Source organism: Sylvia atricapilla, chromosome Z, assembly GCF_009819655.1.
Source record: "Sylvia atricapilla isolate bSylAtr1 chromosome Z, bSylAtr1.pri, whole genome shotgun sequence".
Taxonomy (NCBI): domain Eukaryota; kingdom Metazoa; phylum Chordata; class Aves; order Passeriformes; family Sylviidae; genus Sylvia; species Sylvia atricapilla.
In genome coordinates, this window is record NC_089174.1 from 43621510 (window position 1) to 43639393 (window position 17884).

The window sequence follows — 17884 nt, forward strand, 5'->3', positions numbered from 1 at the left end:
CATTTCCTACTGATTCAAGCAACATTCCTTGCATGCTTTTTTCTGAATTTCATTGCCCTGCTCATAATCAGCTGAAGTTAATTACTGAGTACTAACTTTCATGGGCCTTCAGAGTCATGCTCCTGCAAAGAAACAAAGGGATAGTATCTGAAAAAATGCAATTTCTTTTAAAAATAATGTTTTTGGGTCATATTAAGAAATGAAAATGTTAGCAGTATTCTCAGTAGAAGCATGAAATGGTAAAAGTAGCCAGAAAAAGCGCTTAGGAAGCCTAAAGGTAGCATAGTGCTCAGGGATGCTCAAACGTAAAGTACACGAATCCACAGGACTCAAACTCCTTGATTTTTTTTCTCTGTATTTGAAGGCTCTAGGAAAGGCCAGATACAAAGCTTTTATCCTGAACCCACTCACACATGCTTCTCACATCACAGCAACTTTGCCTCATGGCAAATGTTGCAAAGCTCAGAATTAACAGCTGACTAGTGAAACTGGCAGTAAAACCACATATTGACCAATTACACCAGGAAAACATTTTTCAAAGCACGGTACAAGGCATTTGGCCTGTGTTTACACAAAACAGATTGTGCTTTGTGCTGAGGAAAAATACCCAGCGGGAAAACCAGTCCAGAGTCTGCTCACATGGTTCTTGTAGGCCACACAGGAGCACAGTCACACAGCTGTGGGTGGTGGCTGCAAAGAGGTGCCATGGCAGCAGCAGACCGTGGCAGTGCACCTTTGTCCTGACTGAACACAAGGAGACACACCCAGGTGTAAGTGGAAGTGCAGCTGGCAGGTGCTCTGCTTGTGGGGTCAGGGAAAATGTGCCACTCACAGGTAAAGCCAAGGACTTGTGTACACTGCAGAGACATGTACCACATTTTCCCAGCACAGTGCTGGGCCATACAAAAACTGCCTAGTAGAAATGAGGGGCAATTTTCTTTGGGGGAATGAATTTTTGAGGCTATCTTCCTATTTCACTATATATAGCAGGACCAGTATAAACTCTGCTTCACTTCGCAGAGCGTCTTCCATTTCCTTTTTCAGAAAATTAAAGTTTTAAAACTTACTTCTCCTCATTCTTCTGCCATGATCTGCCTGCACTCCATTTCCATTCCAATAGAAAGACTAAAAGAAATCATTATTCAGTTTTATAAAGAGGCGTGTGTTTGCGTGGGGAAAGATTCTGCCTGCCAAACACCAGCAATAGCATCTGTTCAGGACTCTTTCCTCACCTGCCAAGCACTCCATCAAGCCTCCTTTCCCCTCACGCCAGGGAACGCGGCACGGGATGAGGGGTTGGAACGCGGGGTGCAACGCGGAGTTGGGTCACAGGTGTGGGACGCGGGACCGGGATGCCGGAGTGGAAAGCGGGGGCTGGGATGCAGAGATGGGATGCACAATGGGACGTGGGCCCCGGAGGCGAGGTGCGGAGGCGGGACGCGGCTGCGGGAAGCCGGGCCGTAGGAGCGATGCAGAGGCCGGAGGCGGCTCCGGAGGAGGGCTGTGGGGGCGGGACGCGGGGCTGTACTTCCGGTTCGGTGTTGCCGTTAAGCGCTCGCGGAGGGGCTGCCGGACCGCTGGCCAATAGCGAGGCTTGGCGGAAGCGAGCTGTGGCCGCTGGTTGGCGGGTGGCGGGCCGGAGGCGGGGCCAGGCAGGAGGGGCGGGTCGTCCCGGGTACCGCCCCGCAGAGCCGGGGTAGCGCCGGCCGGGCCGGGTCGGTGCCGTAGTCCCTGGTGTTGAGGCAGGATGCGGCTGCGCTCGGGCGTGTTCGCTTCCTCCTGCCTCCTCGTGCAGGCCTTGGGCGTCGCACTGTTCCTCCGCGGCTTCTTCCCGGTGCCCGTCAGGTCCGTGCCCCGGAGAGAGGCCCGTGCGGACCCTCCCGCCGAGCCGGCCCCGCCCGGCCCAGGTAACGCGAGCAGCTGCCGGGCGCGCCCCGTCGCGCGGTGTCGCGGAACATCTTTCTGTAGCTCTCTCGAGTTTCCAGACCACTTTCTGGAGTAGTTTAGAACTTAACTAGTGTTCACGTAGTTGCGGATCACAGGCAGGAGTATGTACTCGCAGTCGAAAAGCCTGAAGCATCAGCTGTCACTTTTTTGAAGGGTGTGCTTTCCTGTCGTTTTGTTTCCCTTTCACTGACTCTGATGGAGCCGTGATACTAGGTCCTGTTCAATGGCAAGTTGTTTGCACTTTAGTGGTGCCCCATCAGTTAAAACGCCTCACGCGTTTCCTGTGATCATTCCGTGGCTGTGCTCTGTCCGAGATTCATTATTTCTGTGATTTTTAGGTGGCATGTGAGTGTCCTAATGCCACCTCAGTGAGACTTTTAACACCTCAGTAGTGTCAAAGCAGGTGTAGTAATGCAGGTTGCAATATGCACAGTATTGCAGTCCATCACCGTTTCTGTGAAATCACAGTCTTTACAAGTCCTGCTCTATTCCAGAGCTGAATTTGTGAAACCAAAATTTTCAAGAAACTTTTTAAGGAGTTAGTAGAGAATGTGCTAATAATGTAGTTGTCTTATATGTTCAGTCACAAATTGCATTAAAGTGGTGTGAAGAGGACTGTGTACTTGAGGGACTGTTTTTCACCAGTTTGGACCTTGTGGAATGAAACTCAGGGTCACTTGGCAGCTGGATTGAATAGTATTTTGCTCATACAAGCTCTTGTTTGGGACACCTACATATGGTTAACTTTGTGGAGCAGGACTGTAACTGCCAAACTAGGTCTTTAGCTGTCTGATATTTACTGTTAATTCTTCTGAAGTATGTGACGTTACACCCGTGGGGACAGGCTTACTTAAATTGTGAGACAATTTAAGTGGAGGGAACAGAAGGTTGTGTGATTCAGAGTGTGATGTGCTGGTATTGGTTAAGCAGGAACACTGAAAGAATCTAATTTGGTAACAGACTGAGTAGTTTCTGCTGAAAGGCAGGTTGATTTTTAGCTTGAGTTTACCATAACTGTCACAGGTATTTGACAGGCTGCTGTGAGTGAAATATTGCATTCACATGTGATTATTAGCAGGACACTAATGTAAAAGGTGACTGGGTAGGAAGGAGATGTCAGACAATTTGGTTTTGAAAGGACTGGTTTGTGTTGAAGAGTGAAAGTGTGTGCCACAGGTCTGTACAAGTGTTTAAATTCAGGCATATTGTGAGCAAGCCTAGGTGTAATAGGCAAAAATGTGACAGTAGGTGCTTTCTGTAATTCTTGATTACGATGTGCTTGCAGAGTGATATCTGGATGATAAGGTCTAAAGGTAGGGTATTGCTTACTAAACCATGGTGCAGAAGGCTTTCAACCTACTTTAGACCTATTCAGAAAATAATATTTTGCAGTGCTTCTGTAACTCCTGAATATTTAATTTTGTGAGTTCTGACTGCTATTGTGTGCATGCTGTCTTGGCTGTGAGAAGGCTGTGATACAGAATGCTTGCAGCACATTATTGTAGTAAGTTCTTGGTAGAGAACCTGTGGTTTTCTTTACAGAAGTTCAGGTTCATTTAAAGTCTCTGTTTTCTAAGTAACCCTGGCAGAGATAAATGAGCATGTTGCCTGGCAAGACTTGGACAATGTGTTGCTTTAACTGTCTTACAGTAAATATTTTCACATGGCTTGTAAATGACTCCAAATTAATTTGATTTCTCAACACTTTGACTTTCTGATAAATCACACTGCAGGGGGAAGTTATAGTGACTTAGTTAGGGTGTATGTGTTTGTGATCTGAACTTTCTTGGTCTCCAGCAAGCTTTCTTTCACTAAGCACGTGGATAGGGGAAAGATGTAACTCACAGAACATCCAGTGGTGCCTTCTTGCTTTTCATGGAGAGCCAAAGTATGCCTGCTAAGTTGATAATTAAAGTCTTGGAAAAACAAAATTATCAGTTTAATTAGGATTGTTAGCAGTTAGCATTTTGTTGTTGACATTTCCTTCTTCTCCCTGCTATGCCCTCCTCCCCCATTTCCCAATCTGGAAAAATCACTAGCAGTAACTAGTCTGTGGATGTCAGTTTATTGATGCTTATCTGTGTGCCCCAAAATACAGTTTCTGAAGTTGTTTTTGATATTGTTTTAGAGACACCATTATCTGCAACCTTTTCAAATTGTCAGTCACTTACGCAGAAAAAACCCTTTACTCTAAAGGACTGTGAAACCACTAACTTTTTGTAATGCATGTACTGAGAAGTCAATTCAAGACAGTGGTGTCTGAGTAGAAGCCTGTAAGTAGGATACATTCTGATTCCATTTTGTCCTTTTGTGTTTTTTCCTGATAGAGAAATGGGACTTGTAGAGGTTGGGGCAAATATGCTGCTGTAAGGCCTGAATGACACCAATATGTACCAAGTTCAGTGCAAATGAAGAGTTGCTGTGGCCAGAATTAAGTCCATGCAGGAGGTGGTCTTGGAGGCACGGCATTGCCTGCTACTTGATGCACATCAGCATTTTTCTGCACCCACCTATATACCCTGTTCAGGAAATTCTGGAATTGGATTTTGGCCCTGCAGCTGCCATGACTAAACTAGCCTGTCATACATTCTTCCACTTTGGAGGGATTGATGAACACAAATCTATTCATACAAGTGTCAGTGAAATTGTCTCTTTCTTTGTAAACTTCCTGTTATCTTATGGTGAGATTTCATAAAGAGGCATTCTTTATGTTGTGATGTGCAAAATTGGCTGTTGGCACAGGTGAATGCTATGTCTTTTTTCTAACAGAAGTTGTCTGTCAGATACAATTAGTTCAGCTTTACTGAAGTAGAAGGAGAGAAAGTATCAACTATCCCTTCCTATTACTTTGAACACTCTCCATTTCAAAGCTGTTCCTTACTTTTCCCACTTTCAAGTCACACATTCCATTCACATCTTGTTTTACTTTCTAGAGGTGGTATTGGAGTTGTGTTATTCCTGTATGGGATGGCTTGAAAACTCATCTTCCTCAGATTACTTCTCAGGTTTTTTGTTTGCAGCTTCTCATTTCTGGGTGTAGAATTAATCAAGAAGTTGAAAGCACTAATTTATGTGGTGAAGTTGTCCTTTAACTTCTGTCTAGTCTCAGTAAAAATTGTTGATGACTTTTATACGCCCTGTTTTTGTTGCTTAGGAATGGTTTCTAACTGGACCAAGATTCCCCCACCACTTTTCAAAAAAGTTGTTATTGTGCTGATAGATGCTTTGAGAGATGACTTTGTGTTTGGATCCAAAGGTAAACAGTTCATGCCATATACTACTCAAGTTGTCGAAAAAGGAGCGTCCTACAGTTTCATTGCCGAAGCCAAGCCACCCACTGTGACTATGCCTCGAATTAAGGTAAGTGGGATTTTTTCTATCGTTTCACTGGAGAAGCTTTTCAAGTATAAGTTGTTCCATATACTTGGAGGTGGCATAAAGGACATTTGTGGTGTTAGTGCAATCTATGGCTGAATGTCTCTTTGCTGTAGTAGTGCATGTTATAATGTCCTGATTTGCCATGGGCAAGAGGCTAAGGCCAGATAAGGCCTTAGTGCAGGCTTAAATGGTTGACACAGCCTTTTTATGTGTAATCATGGGAAGGCAGTAGTCTCTGAGTTGTGCAGTTTTCCAGTTGTCTTGTATCTAGGAACATTTTTATTTGTAACTTCCGAGAGAAAATCCAGTTAGTATAAAATTGTTTTGTCATAGAGATGTTTCTGAACAGCTTCAGAAGGAAATTCTGCCAAGTTCCAGGTAACTAAAAGATGAATTGTGATGGTGTCATCAAAATGCTTGATCATCCAGGTTTGTCGGTGGTAGATTTGAGTAACACTTCTGCACTGAAGAAGCTGAGGTAATGATTATTGGTAGGTCAACTAGCAGGCGAGTGAGAGGGTAAGGGGGAGGAAGCCTGGTAGCTCTTTCTAGGTGGATTTCATTGCTTTTTCTAGAAGTTTCTTATTTACTGTTTTGAAGGTACTGTTGTTGTTAATGCTGAATCAGTTTACTTACACCTAAATTGTCTTTTGGTGGTTTAATGACCAGTAAATGAAACAAATGTCAACTGTCTTAGGTAGGTTTTTTTCTGACCATTAATTTAGACAGTAATATTTTTACGTTCTTTAAAGCAATTATCTCTGACATCAACTAGCACTGTGTTGTGGCAGATGAGGCTATGTGGCAAGACAGCTTGTGCTCTTTTACTTTGTTTTGTTTCCTTACCAAAAATGTAATTTGTCTGCCATCTGGCTTATTGCTTCCTCCCATTTACATTGCTACTGTTTTCTGAGCACTGAAAGTTTCTTGTTTAATGTGTCTCTTTTGTTGTTTCATTAGGCTTTGATGACAGGTAGCATACCTGGTTTCATTGATGTTGTTGTGAACCTCAATTCTCCAGCTCTATTGGATGACAATCTCATATGGCAAGCAAAAACAGCTGGGAAAAGAATCATATTTTATGGTGATGATACTTGGGTCAAATTGTTCCCAAAACACTTTGTGGAATATGATGGAACAACATCATTTTTTGTGTCAGACTTCACAGAGGTGAGAGGCTTTGTGTGATCTCAAGTTAGATAAAGTGAGTACAAACAAACAGTGTCAGTTTCTGAGAATGAGTGAAATTCACTTTTCTGAAATTCTCACCTGGCAATTAAAATAAATTGAATTTGTATGTCTGTTTGTGTGGGCACTGTAAAGCTAAGCATTTCAATCCCTCTTGCATATGGTGTAAAAAGTTTTGGGATGATACAGTAATTATCAATTTATCACTCTGTGACTTTCCTAAACATACCGCTTTCTCGCAAAATCTGTTGTAGTTGGAAGTTAGACTAGTTGCTTTGTTCAAAAATTCTATTATCCACATTTTCAGATTGCTATCAGATGTTTTTAATTAGTGCAATCCTTAAGAGGTCCATTAATATATTAACTTGCTGTCTTAGAGGTGTACTTTTATAGTATTGCATCAGTTTTATAATTGCAATGTGAGCATTGTTTATGTTGTCATGGAGGGAGCATATAAAGTAAGTGAAACAAATTCTGAAAATTCTTACTCTGGGCACATTAGAAGAGTAAATGCTTTGGCAAATTTACTTCATTTTTGAACCTTTATGATTTGTAAAACCTCAAGCCATCGACCTGCTGCTACTGACTGAAGTATTTTATTATTTAAGGGAGTTAAAAAGGTCTAACATGAATTGGAAGACATGTTTAATTGGTTATGCTGATAAGACTTGCAAAAGCTTCAACTTGAAGTAAAAAGTACAAATAATCTATTGGATCTGTGGTTATGTGGCTCTCAGGCTCTTTATGCAATCCTTATGCAGTTTTAATATAGTCTATTAAACACACAGCTTTTTATAGTTTTTTTGGTAGTTATATACAGACTCAACAAAGTAGTATCACATGGGAAATATTGTAGGGATTTTTAATAACTGAAGAGAATATATGCAACTAAAAATGAATTGTCAACCTAAGCAGGAGAACAGGTGAGTTAGGCCCCAAATACCACTTTTCAAATAGTTTTTCTTTCTCACTGTGTTGTCATTTGTTTTACTGTACTTCTAAACTTCTTGTGTTTGCACACTAGCAAAAATGGAGTTGAAAGATCAGGGTTTGTTGTACCCTTGAGCTTCCTATCACTAAACGGAAACTTGTTGTACTTGTGATACTCAATGTATCACATGTGAAGGGATAATCCGGAGCGTGAAAGGTGAAAGTGACTGAAGAGTTCTTGGAACAGTTTTTAAAGGTTTCTGAGGAAACTTGACAACCCATTTGCCTTGTCTGTGTATAATCTTCTGCATCCTTACTGGAAAAGATTAAATGAGGTGAAGAATCTATTTTGTAAAACAGATATATTTGGCTGCCTGATATTGAACTAAACAATTTTTTTTTCTTATTAATGTTGTGAGTGTAAGGTCATCAACTTCTATGGAATTTTCATGGGTAGTGTAGTTAATTTTTTTGTGCATTTTACAAGAGGGAATTTTTTTACTTTTTAGTTGTTTTCCTTTTCTTTGAGGTTGATGATAATGTTACCAGACATTTGGATAGAGTGTTAAAGAGAGAAGACTGGGATCTCCTAATACTGCATTACCTGGGGTTGGACCATATTGGTCATATGACTGGGCCAAACAGCCCATTAGTGGGTCCAAAACTTCGTGAAATGGATAACATACTGAAGAAGATTCATATTTCCCTTCTTTCAAAGGTAATCCGTCTTCCTCCTGGGTCAGTGTCTGTTGTGGGCTGATGTTAAAATGCCTGCTGGTTGTTGTTCATAGTTTCTTTATTCATAGACTATAGTGTGTATTCAGTTCTTTGTCTGCCTGGGCCATTTCCCAGTGTAGCATTTTTAGGGCTTTGGTGACTGACCTTAGTAACATCTGTTAACAGCCTCTTCTGGGCAGCTGTGGGAAATAACACCCTCTTGGTGTGTGGGAAGCAGAGAGGAATGCCTTCCAAAAGTGTTCCATTGCTTGTGAAGTAAAATGGTTGTTGTTGTGCTTTCTAGCAATGAAATTCTGCAGGAGTAATGGGCATGTGTAGCTAATGGCTGTGATGTCCAGAATTATGAAGGCATACCTAATTCTGGATATTTGATAAATTCAGATAGAAGTGGTGGTCTTAATCTGCTTTTTTATAGTGAATGTAGCTCGTCTGAATCCGTTTTCAGTAAATACTAGTTGTCACTTAGCTAAGCTGTCACCCAGTTAAGTCTGGGTTCTGAAATACCAAGTCCTAGTTTCAGGTGGCCTGAAGATTTTTTTTGTTTGTTTGTTTTTGGCTGCTGCAATTCAGAATAGCTGATGATGAAATTTCAATAGTATTTTTGGTCAAGTGGATACTATTCATGAAAAGAAAGGTTAATTCCTCTGTGTGGAAGTTCTATGAATGTTACAGTTATTTTGCTGTTGTTTGTTAATATCTTTGGTTTTGCCATTTATATTCAAATCTTTATGTCAGTTTTAGATTACAGACATAATAAAAGCACTTCATTTTTTGGATAAAATAGGTACTGGTAACAACTAGAGATGAGAAAAAGCTACTTTGTTGTTGAATGACTGTTAATTTTCTGTGACTTTGATTTATTAACTCAAAATTCTTGGACAGGCCTCACTTAAGTTTCTGTTTCTGTCTACTCAGGAACATACACATCATTCAACATCATTCTTCAACAATCATTAACAATCAGTCTTCATTGACTGTCAGATTTCAACGCCAAATGAGTCAGATTTCAACCCTTAAAGCCCTTGGGAAAATAGAAATAGGATTATTTTTTAACATTGCATTCATATTATGTTAATATTTACAATATTAATAATTGAGCATGTATATTAAAACTTACTGAGGCTGAAGAAATGAAGAAAGGGAATATTTCTGTGTTAATGATGCTTTTCTGTGAGTCCTGATTTTCTTGTCATGGTGTGATAGTCTTTATTTAATCTTCCAGAGAGTTTCTTGTAACTCTGTAAATTCAGGGTTTTTTAAAAGCCTTTTTTGGCTAAGATATTGACAAGTGTGTTAGATGTGAATATACCTTAACTTTTAAAAGTTACTATTACTGAGTTACACTTAATTGCAGCCATCTCTTGATATCTGCCCGAGGGTGAGCAAGTTTCAAAAATGAAGTTAATTTTGAGACATTCATGTTTGAAAATGATGAAGATAGTGAAATGATATAAATGAATTGTGCTTGTATGGTAACTTAGATTTTTTCTATGATTTGCAGGAGGAAGCTTCTCTGCCCAATTTGTTAGTTGTTTGTGGGGATCATGGGATGTCTGAAACAGGCAGTCATGGTGGTTCTTCAGAAGGAGAAGTGCACACACCACTGCTGTTTATCAGCTCTGCTTTTGAGACGAGAAGTGGTGAGGATCAAAGAAGCATGACCTTTTTTAGAGTTGTCTTAGTTTCAGAGGGAATAGAGTTAATTTTCTTCTTAGTAGCTGGTACAGGACTGTTTTTGGATTCACGATGAGAATAATGTGGATAACACACTGGTGTTTTAGTTTTTACTCTGGATCAAGGATTTTCTTTTTCTCATGCTCTGCCATTGAGCAGGTACAATGCCATTAAGGAGCATAGCAAGGACAGCTGACCTGAGCTGGCCAAAGGGATATTCCATACCATGGAACATTATCCCTAGTGTATTAACTGAGACTGGAAGTCAGTGCTTGGGGATGGAATGGACATCAGTCAGCAGGTGGTGACAAATTTTGTTGTAAATCACTTGTTTTTCCTGGGTTTTATTCTTCTCCCTGTCTCCTTTTCATTACTATTATCATTATTATAATATTTAATTTTGTTTCAATTGTTAAACTGTTCTAGTCTCAGCTCATGAGGTTTACCTTTTCTTTATTCTCCCTACCAGGATGGAGGATGTGAGTGAGTGAGTGAGTGGCTGTGTGGTACTTAGTGTAAGGCTCCAGTAGATACCAGTGCATAGTTTACTCTGATAGGATGGGAGCACTACTGCTGTATATAACTGTAACAAGAACAACAATACCAATTATATGTAGATTATAGTAGTTATTATTGTAATGGAAAGGAGAGGGAATGAGGAATAAAACCTAGGAGACGGAGAGGAATAAAATGTAGCGGAGTTTCTAAGAGATGGAGGGCATGATTTGTATTTGGAATGTGGTGTGAGCAATTCCAGACTGGGCCCTTTGGCATGTGGGGCTTGTGGGCTCCTTGGGTCTGTAGGACCTGTGGGCCTTTGTGGCGCAGTGGAAATTCAGGTTGTGGCACAGCAAAAATTCACCTCTATTCTTAAGGTATTTCAGGTACTAATGGGTGTTCACATGTAGATGTATGGTGCTAAAGCAGTAGCCACCTTAAGGTGGCAAATGTGTACATTCTTTGTGTGCCTTGTAATGTCAATAAAGTTGTAAGAGGATAAATATGAATGCACAAACAATAAACGTCAGTACGGCATTTATCACTGTATCAGTGTGGACGTGTCGTAGCTCGGTTCGACCTCTCAAAGGGACCCTAACTTTAATAAAACGCAAGAGAAACGTGTGATGCACAGTGCAATTGCTCACCACGTGCTGATTGGCGCCCAGCCCCTCTTCAAGCAACAATCCACAGCCCCCAGTCAACTCCCTCCAGTTTTGTACTGCCTCTGCTGCTCTGATGTATGAACTGTTCCTTCGAGCAGTTCAGGCCAGCTGCTCCAACTGTGTCCCCTCCCAGCTTCTCATGCTCACTGGCAGAGCACAGGAAGTGAAAAAGTTCTTGATTCAGATTCAGCCCTCCTTACCAACAGCTAAAGCATCAGTGTGTTATGAACATTATTCTCATAGAGAATCCAAAACAGCCCCTGTACCAGATACTAGGAAGAAAATTAACTCTGTCGCAGTTTAAATCAGGACAAGAAGACACTGGCAACTCTAATTTATATTATTCTAGAATTCTTCTTGAAAAGTGCTTTGGTTTGTTCTACAGCTGTTTAGCAAAGCCCATTCTCTGTGATCCAAAGCTCTGGTTTCAGCCAAAGCTGGCATCTGTATCGTGATGAAAGCATGAATCAAGCTTTGTAACCACTGAGAGAATTGTGTATTTCTGAGATTATAATCTTACATTACTGTCCTTTCTGAGTGTTGACAGCTAATGAGATCTGTTGTCAGGATACTGGGATAATGGTAAATGAATAGGGGTAGATGCAAAATCCTTTTTGAAGTAGGTTTAAATTTTGTCTTTCATGGCCAGAATATTCCCTTGGCCTCCATTTTTCTCTCTCAGACAGCTAGGACAGAGGAATGAATGGCAATTTATCACACAGAGTTAACCAGAAAGAGAAAGAAAGCCCTTGGGAGACTGGAGACTATTAGAAATAGGATTTTTTTTTTAACATTAAATTGATCTGACCCTTGTGAAAGGGTGAGAGGTGATGGCACTGATAACATGACTGTTGTTTACTAAGTCTTAAGGATGGAATATAGACCATTAGTGTGTTTACTGTACAGGCTGGTTAGTTTTATGTCATTGATGTAAGTTTGCATGTTTCTGAATCTGATTTTCTACCTCTAGATAAGAATAAAAAATAAAAGCCAGGTAGTTAAAGGCAAGAGGCAATAAAGAAATGGGTTGTTTAAGAATCTTTAGTCTACTTTCTAGAGTTGTGGTTAAATAAACTCCTTGACTTGAGTGAATTGGTGGAATGTAGTTATACCAAGAGTGTGTATTTCCCCCCAAATAATACTCTGTTCTGCCTTTCATTCTGCCACTTGCTCATTTCCATCTGATTTCTTCTAAAACCTGTGTGCAGAACCTTGATTTATTTATCTTGCAGGAGGTTCCTACAGCACAGTGGAGGTAGATTTTCCTGTTGTTTGTAAAGTTGTTATTGAGCTGCAATAGAAAGCACTGCTTGAAGAGTTATTGACCTCTTCTCAGGTCTGTAAACATAACAAAGTCAAGAGTGGATCAAAGCTCTTGGCTAAATTTTTATTTTATGAATTTCACTATCATGTATGGACAGCCAAGCCACAAGAGTACAGATTCTGTAAATACAGTCTCTTGCTCATTGGAATTAGTTTCTGTAAGGTTTAAACTGAATGAGGGGTTTTTACAATGCAATGAAACATATCTATTTACCTGTCTTTTGGGATAAAGATCATTAATTCTAATGCCTTTGTAAATATCCAGCAGTTTACTTTTCATTGTTACAGTAATCAGAATTCTAGTGACTGCTCCTTATGATCTTACTGTAAACAAAATGTACTGTGGTTAATTTGGTAGACCTCAAAATAGTAATCCTGTGGGCTTTTTGCATTTAGTATGCTGTCAGAGTATTACTTGTGTAGCCTTCTACAGAGATGTGTCACCCGTGATTGGCTAAATGTGTTTGGTAGTTTGGCTTTTTTTAACCAGTTAAGAACTTGCCTTTAAAGACAAAATCTGAAAACTGCTAACAGACAGGCACTCATGCAAGGAGGCTTTACGGATTATAGAGGGCATTCTGTACAAGTGTGGGATTAATCAGAGCTAGATGAGAAATGAGGGGAAATTTTAATTCTCCCGAAAGGACCCGTGAGAGGAATAAAGACTATATAGGATTCTTTCTTTACTGTTTTTAAGTCAAAACACTCAATGCCTGAAGTTACAAAGAGGATGAAATAAAAGCATAATAGAAAAGCACTGTTACCTGACTAGTTCAGCAAAAAAGCACCCCAAGAAACCAGCTGGCAAAACAATCTGAAGCAGAACGTTAGTTATGTTAATAAAATCAATCATGTCTGTAGATTTCTGAGGGACTGAAGGCTAATCCTGATAACTGCAGTAAGTTAATGGAAGCTTATACAAGACACTTTAAAAATCAGTGGATTTGCCTGCATGTACCCATGGATTTTGAGCCTCAACATTCTTTACCTGATGTCTAATTCTGTTTGCCTAGCAACCTGATATTAATTAAATCTTGAGCTGTTATCATTATATTTATTGTGAAGCTTCTGGAATGCTGTCAACATTATTTTAGATTCTCATTCTTTCTTTGTTCATATATTAAATCAGCCTACTGTAGTGCTTTCTATTATTTCTAGTGTAAAAGTTATGAAACCCTCTTAGGATGTAGGCTGCAACTTGATATTAAGGTGATGTCCTGGACCATCTGTTTTCTGACTTGTATAACATTTCTGTTGTGTTTACTGAAGTAGTTAGCATTGAAGAGTGGTGCTGGCTAAGTATTAATAAATATTGGATTTACAGCAGCAGAGGATAGCAGCTGAAAAAGATCAGTCAGCTCTCTGCGGACCACTTAAAATAGCTGATCTAATACCAATGAAACTATTTTGCTACTAGTAAGGGGCCAACTATCTCTGGAGAAATAGAATGGGCCTTGTATTGAAACACTTATTTTCCTTTTTTTTTTTTTTTTTTTTCATTCTAGCTCCTCTAGCCCAGCCTGAACGTGTGCAGCAAACAGATTTAGCTAGCACACTGGCAATAGGTCTTGGCCTACCAATTTCCAGGAACAGTGTTGGGAACCTTATATTGCCAGTTGTTGGAGGAAAGACGATGAGAGAACAACTACGTTTTGTGCACTTGAATGGGTTCCAGCTTAGCAGATTGCTGCAAGAGAATACACCTGCATATGAAAAAGGTAAATTAGCTAAAAAATGTTAAAAGGAGATTGTTTATAAAACAGTTTGGACTTTTAAGTTCAGTAGCATGGCACTGCACTGCAAAATAGCTGTTTTCTTGAGAGCCATATTCAGAACAGTTGCTCCGAATTCAATCTTTTCTGCAACCTACTTTGATACACTGCTTCTGAATACAGTTTTTTAATTACTACTAATATTCCTGGTTGGCAAAAAACCAAAAATAATGATGGAATAAGATTAAAGTAAAACTGCCAGTGTAGTTAAATCTCAGTGGTTGCATAACTGCTCTTTGTGAGGTATCCTATACAGGGCACTGACTGAGCTATTTGGACAGTTAACACAATGGACTGAATTGTCTAGTTTAAATAAAAAGATGCCTCAAGTAAAACTGGGAGATAATTTAGGGTAAGTTATTTTTTTATTTCATTTTTGTGTATTTACTTGGAATGAGAACCTAAAGAACTGCTTGTTAAAAATGCATCTGTGTATGTGTGTGTACTTGGAGGAAAGAATAACAAGCAATTAGAAAAAATAAACCAAACCTAGCAAAATGTGGTATTTTATTAGGAAGCATGACACAAACTGCAATATAAATAATGAAGTTAATATGATAATTTTTTGAAAAAAAAAAAGTGTCAGAGGGTAAAGGAGACTATTTTACCATTGACATTCAAAGATGTCTTAAAGTGACTGAAGCTTGTGAATTGATTTATTATTATTAAAATAACTAGGTAAGAATGCAGAGTTGTTTTACAGCTAGGAATAATTAAAGTGGATAGCAACATAAATTTTAGCAAAATGATCATTCTAGGTCAAGAAACCTTTCAACAGCACAGCTTCTAATCATAATTAAACCTTGGTCAGGAGTTTCAACAGAACAAATTCTACTTGTTGCAGCAGCATGCGTATAGGCGGACACATGCTCCATCTCTTCTGACATGTTTTTTTTCTGCAAAGATTTCACTTAACCCAGTTGTGTCAGGTGAGGAACTTGCCCTATTGAGGGGTTTCAGGATATGACTGTGTTGCTGAAAATGCCATCACAAAACTCTGTCTGACAGTATTTCTGCAAACACTGATGAAACTACCAGCCTCTGGTTTATATATATATATATATATATATATATATATATATATATATATTTTTTTTTTTTTTTTTTTGGTCTGGGAACAACTTAATTTCAACTTGTAGCTTCCATCTGAGAAATGAAAGTCAAAATTACTGAGGATAAAAATGTAAGAATTTTTTATGCTGCTTACTTGTAACTGCAAACTTATTAGAGGTGCTTCCTTACTGAAAAGAGTTTGGGAGGCAAAGCATCCGCAATCACCTTCTCTCCTTTCACTAACAGAAAGTGTCAGTAACATGGTGCAAGTCTAGGTCCAAGTCATGGTAGCTTTTTTTGCAGTCTTAATGTCAATTTCCCCTCTTTCTGTAAACTTCTTAGAGGGATCTTGTTTTTCTTAGAGTGTCCTAGATGTGCAAGGGAATATGTTAATGCTTTGGTCTATTCAGTTAAGACTGACAGGGAAACTGTATGTTCCCTGTTTGTTTAGTGTTGTCTGACATGGATACTTCAGGCTTGGAAATACTAAGGCAATGTCGCTAACTCAGTGACTAATATGAGCATGCATGAATGGCCACTTGTTTTGCATGGCTTTTTAGTGAAGATAAATGCCATCCCACTGTCCCACTACGGGCACATACACATCTGTGAAGTTTTCCCTAGAAGGAGGTTACCTTGCAGAGAAGTTATTATATTCAGTAGTCTGATTCATGATTAAGAAAGTTGCCCTCTTTTTAAAAAAGGTAAGAAGGAGGATCCTGGAAACTGCTTAACCAGTCAGAGTCACCTCTGTGCTTGGTAAGATCACAAAACGGATCTTCCTGGAAGACATTTCAACACATGTGGAAGACAAAAGATTATTTGGCATGTCTGACACTTCTTTGCCATGGGCAAGTTGTGCTTAGCTAATTTAGTGTCCTTCTATAATGGAGTAAATACATCAGTGAGCAAAAGATGTGTCATCTACTTAGACTTCTGTAAGGCCCTTGGTAAGGCCTCCCTGAACATATCTCTTGCTGTTGTTACAGTGATATGGTTTGACAAATGGACACTGTAATGATTAAGAAATTTGCTGCATGTCTGTAAAATTGGTGGCATAATGTCTGATTGGAAACCAATAATGACTGGTGATCTAGTGAAAGATTTCTCCATTAGCAGTGCTGGCAATGAATGAGATAATCTTAAAAAGCTACCTTCCAGCCTGAATAATTCTACAATTTTGAGATTTTAAGTTGGGAATGTGGGGGGGGGGGATGGATCTTTGTGTAAGTAATGGTGACAGGCATGTAACTGGGAGTGTATCATGCAATTGTTGAGAACTTCTGGATCAGGATTAGTGCACAGACCAATATGGGCAATACTATGTGGGTGTCTAGTGCAGACACATGGATTGTAAGGAATTTGTAGCTTTCCAGACAGCTAGAGGAAGTCCTGTGTTCACCATCTGTGGTGCTCATGTTGTGCTTCAGCCATCCTGTTGTATTTCAGACTAGATAACTGGACAGTGGGATGGACTGAAAGGTGGCTCATCTGCTAGGTTGTTGTGAATGTGATCAGCAGCACAAAGTCCCCCTGAAAGCTGCTGTGATCAACCCTAGGGCTTGACTCAAGCCAGAACTATTTAACATCTTTATCAATGTTCTGGCCAGTGGAACATAGTGGTGTCTCAGCAAGGGAAGGACACAATAGAAATTTGGGAGAAGTGCTTGGTGCAATAGTTGGGTCTGCTGCCACTCAGAGGCACTTTGACAGACTGGAGAAATGGGCTGACAGGAACCTCTTAAGGTTCAGCAAAGGGAAAGGCCAAATCCTATACTTTGGAAGAAGTAATCCCATTGTACCCATGCAGATTGGATTTTGACTGACTGGGAACAGCTGGAAGAACAACCACGGGTTGAGAGTAAGGGCACCAGATTCAACGTCAGACAGTGGAGCACCCTTATGAAAGGAAGGGCAATAGCATCCAAGGTGGCGTTAAGACAGTCATCAGCTGGTCAATCCTGCCTCTTGTGTCAGCTGTGGTGAGTGGACATCAGGAGTCTTGAGTCTGGTGCTGGGCTTCTCAGTACCATAATGTAGCGGATATAACATAGTGAGTGCAGTGCATGGGCATGAAAGTGATGAAGGGATTGGAACATCTGTCATACAAGGAGGGGCTGAGGGTGCTAGGACTGTTCAGGAGAGGTCTTATCAATGTAAATAATACATGATGGGAGGGAATAAACGTGATGAAACCAGGGTCTAATTGGTGGTCCCCACAAAAAAATTTAGAGGCAATCTTTTTAGGTAAGATTTGTCGAAGACTAGAATGAGTTGGCAAGAGAGGTCGTGGAGGGTTTGTACCTGTAGACATTCGAGACTTGACAGGACACAGATGTGAGCATCATCTTTAGCTCACCCTGCTCACAGCAGGGTTCTTTATTTGTAGAATATCTGAACCCTCAACAGAGTTGTGCTGACAGCTCTTGGGCTATGTAATTTCTGAATTCCACAGACAAGGTCTGCTGCCAGGTTTTTTGAGGTAAAGAAAGCCTAAAAGATAGTTGGAGTCAGTTGGACATGACTCATGCTGCTGCTGCAGTTTCAGGCTTTCCAATGCAGATTCTCAGCTAGTAACTTTTAGTGGATCATAGCATTTCAGTTCAATGCTGAGAGAAATGCCCATGACTGGGACTTCAGTTTAAAGTGAGAGATATACTTGAAAATACTTGAAAGCATCAGCCTTCCTGCCTTAAAAAAAAAAAAAAATTGAATTCT

The 17884-nt window shown here is 40.0% G+C and overlaps 1 protein-coding gene across 8 annotated transcripts in view; it reads left to right on the forward strand.

The window, feature by feature from the left end:
* Positions 1 to 1687: 1687 nt before the first annotated feature.
* The window catches only part of PIGG (phosphatidylinositol glycan anchor biosynthesis class G (EMM blood group)), an 89470-nt gene continuing 73273 nt past the window's right edge, over positions 1688 to 17884 (forward strand). For 6 of the 8 annotated variants that reach the window (XR_010745813.1, XR_010745815.1, XR_010745814.1 and 3 more), the window contains exons 1-6: positions 1688 to 1907; positions 5102 to 5307; positions 6286 to 6495; positions 7973 to 8161; positions 9683 to 9821; positions 13847 to 14059. Coding sequence is in view for 5 of the 8 variants with exons in the window: in XM_066339261.1 (XP_066195358.1) it covers positions 1748 to 1907; positions 5102 to 5307; positions 6286 to 6495; positions 7973 to 8161; positions 9683 to 9821; positions 13847 to 14059 (1117 nt within the window). In the remaining 3 variants the exon portion in view is untranslated. Of the gene's footprint in view, positions 1908 to 5101; positions 5308 to 6285; positions 6496 to 6519; positions 6530 to 7952; positions 8162 to 9682; positions 9822 to 13846; positions 14060 to 14924; positions 15176 to 17884 lie in introns of those variants that run through there. The other 2 variants (XM_066339266.1, XM_066339264.1) reach the window with 2 other exon arrangements.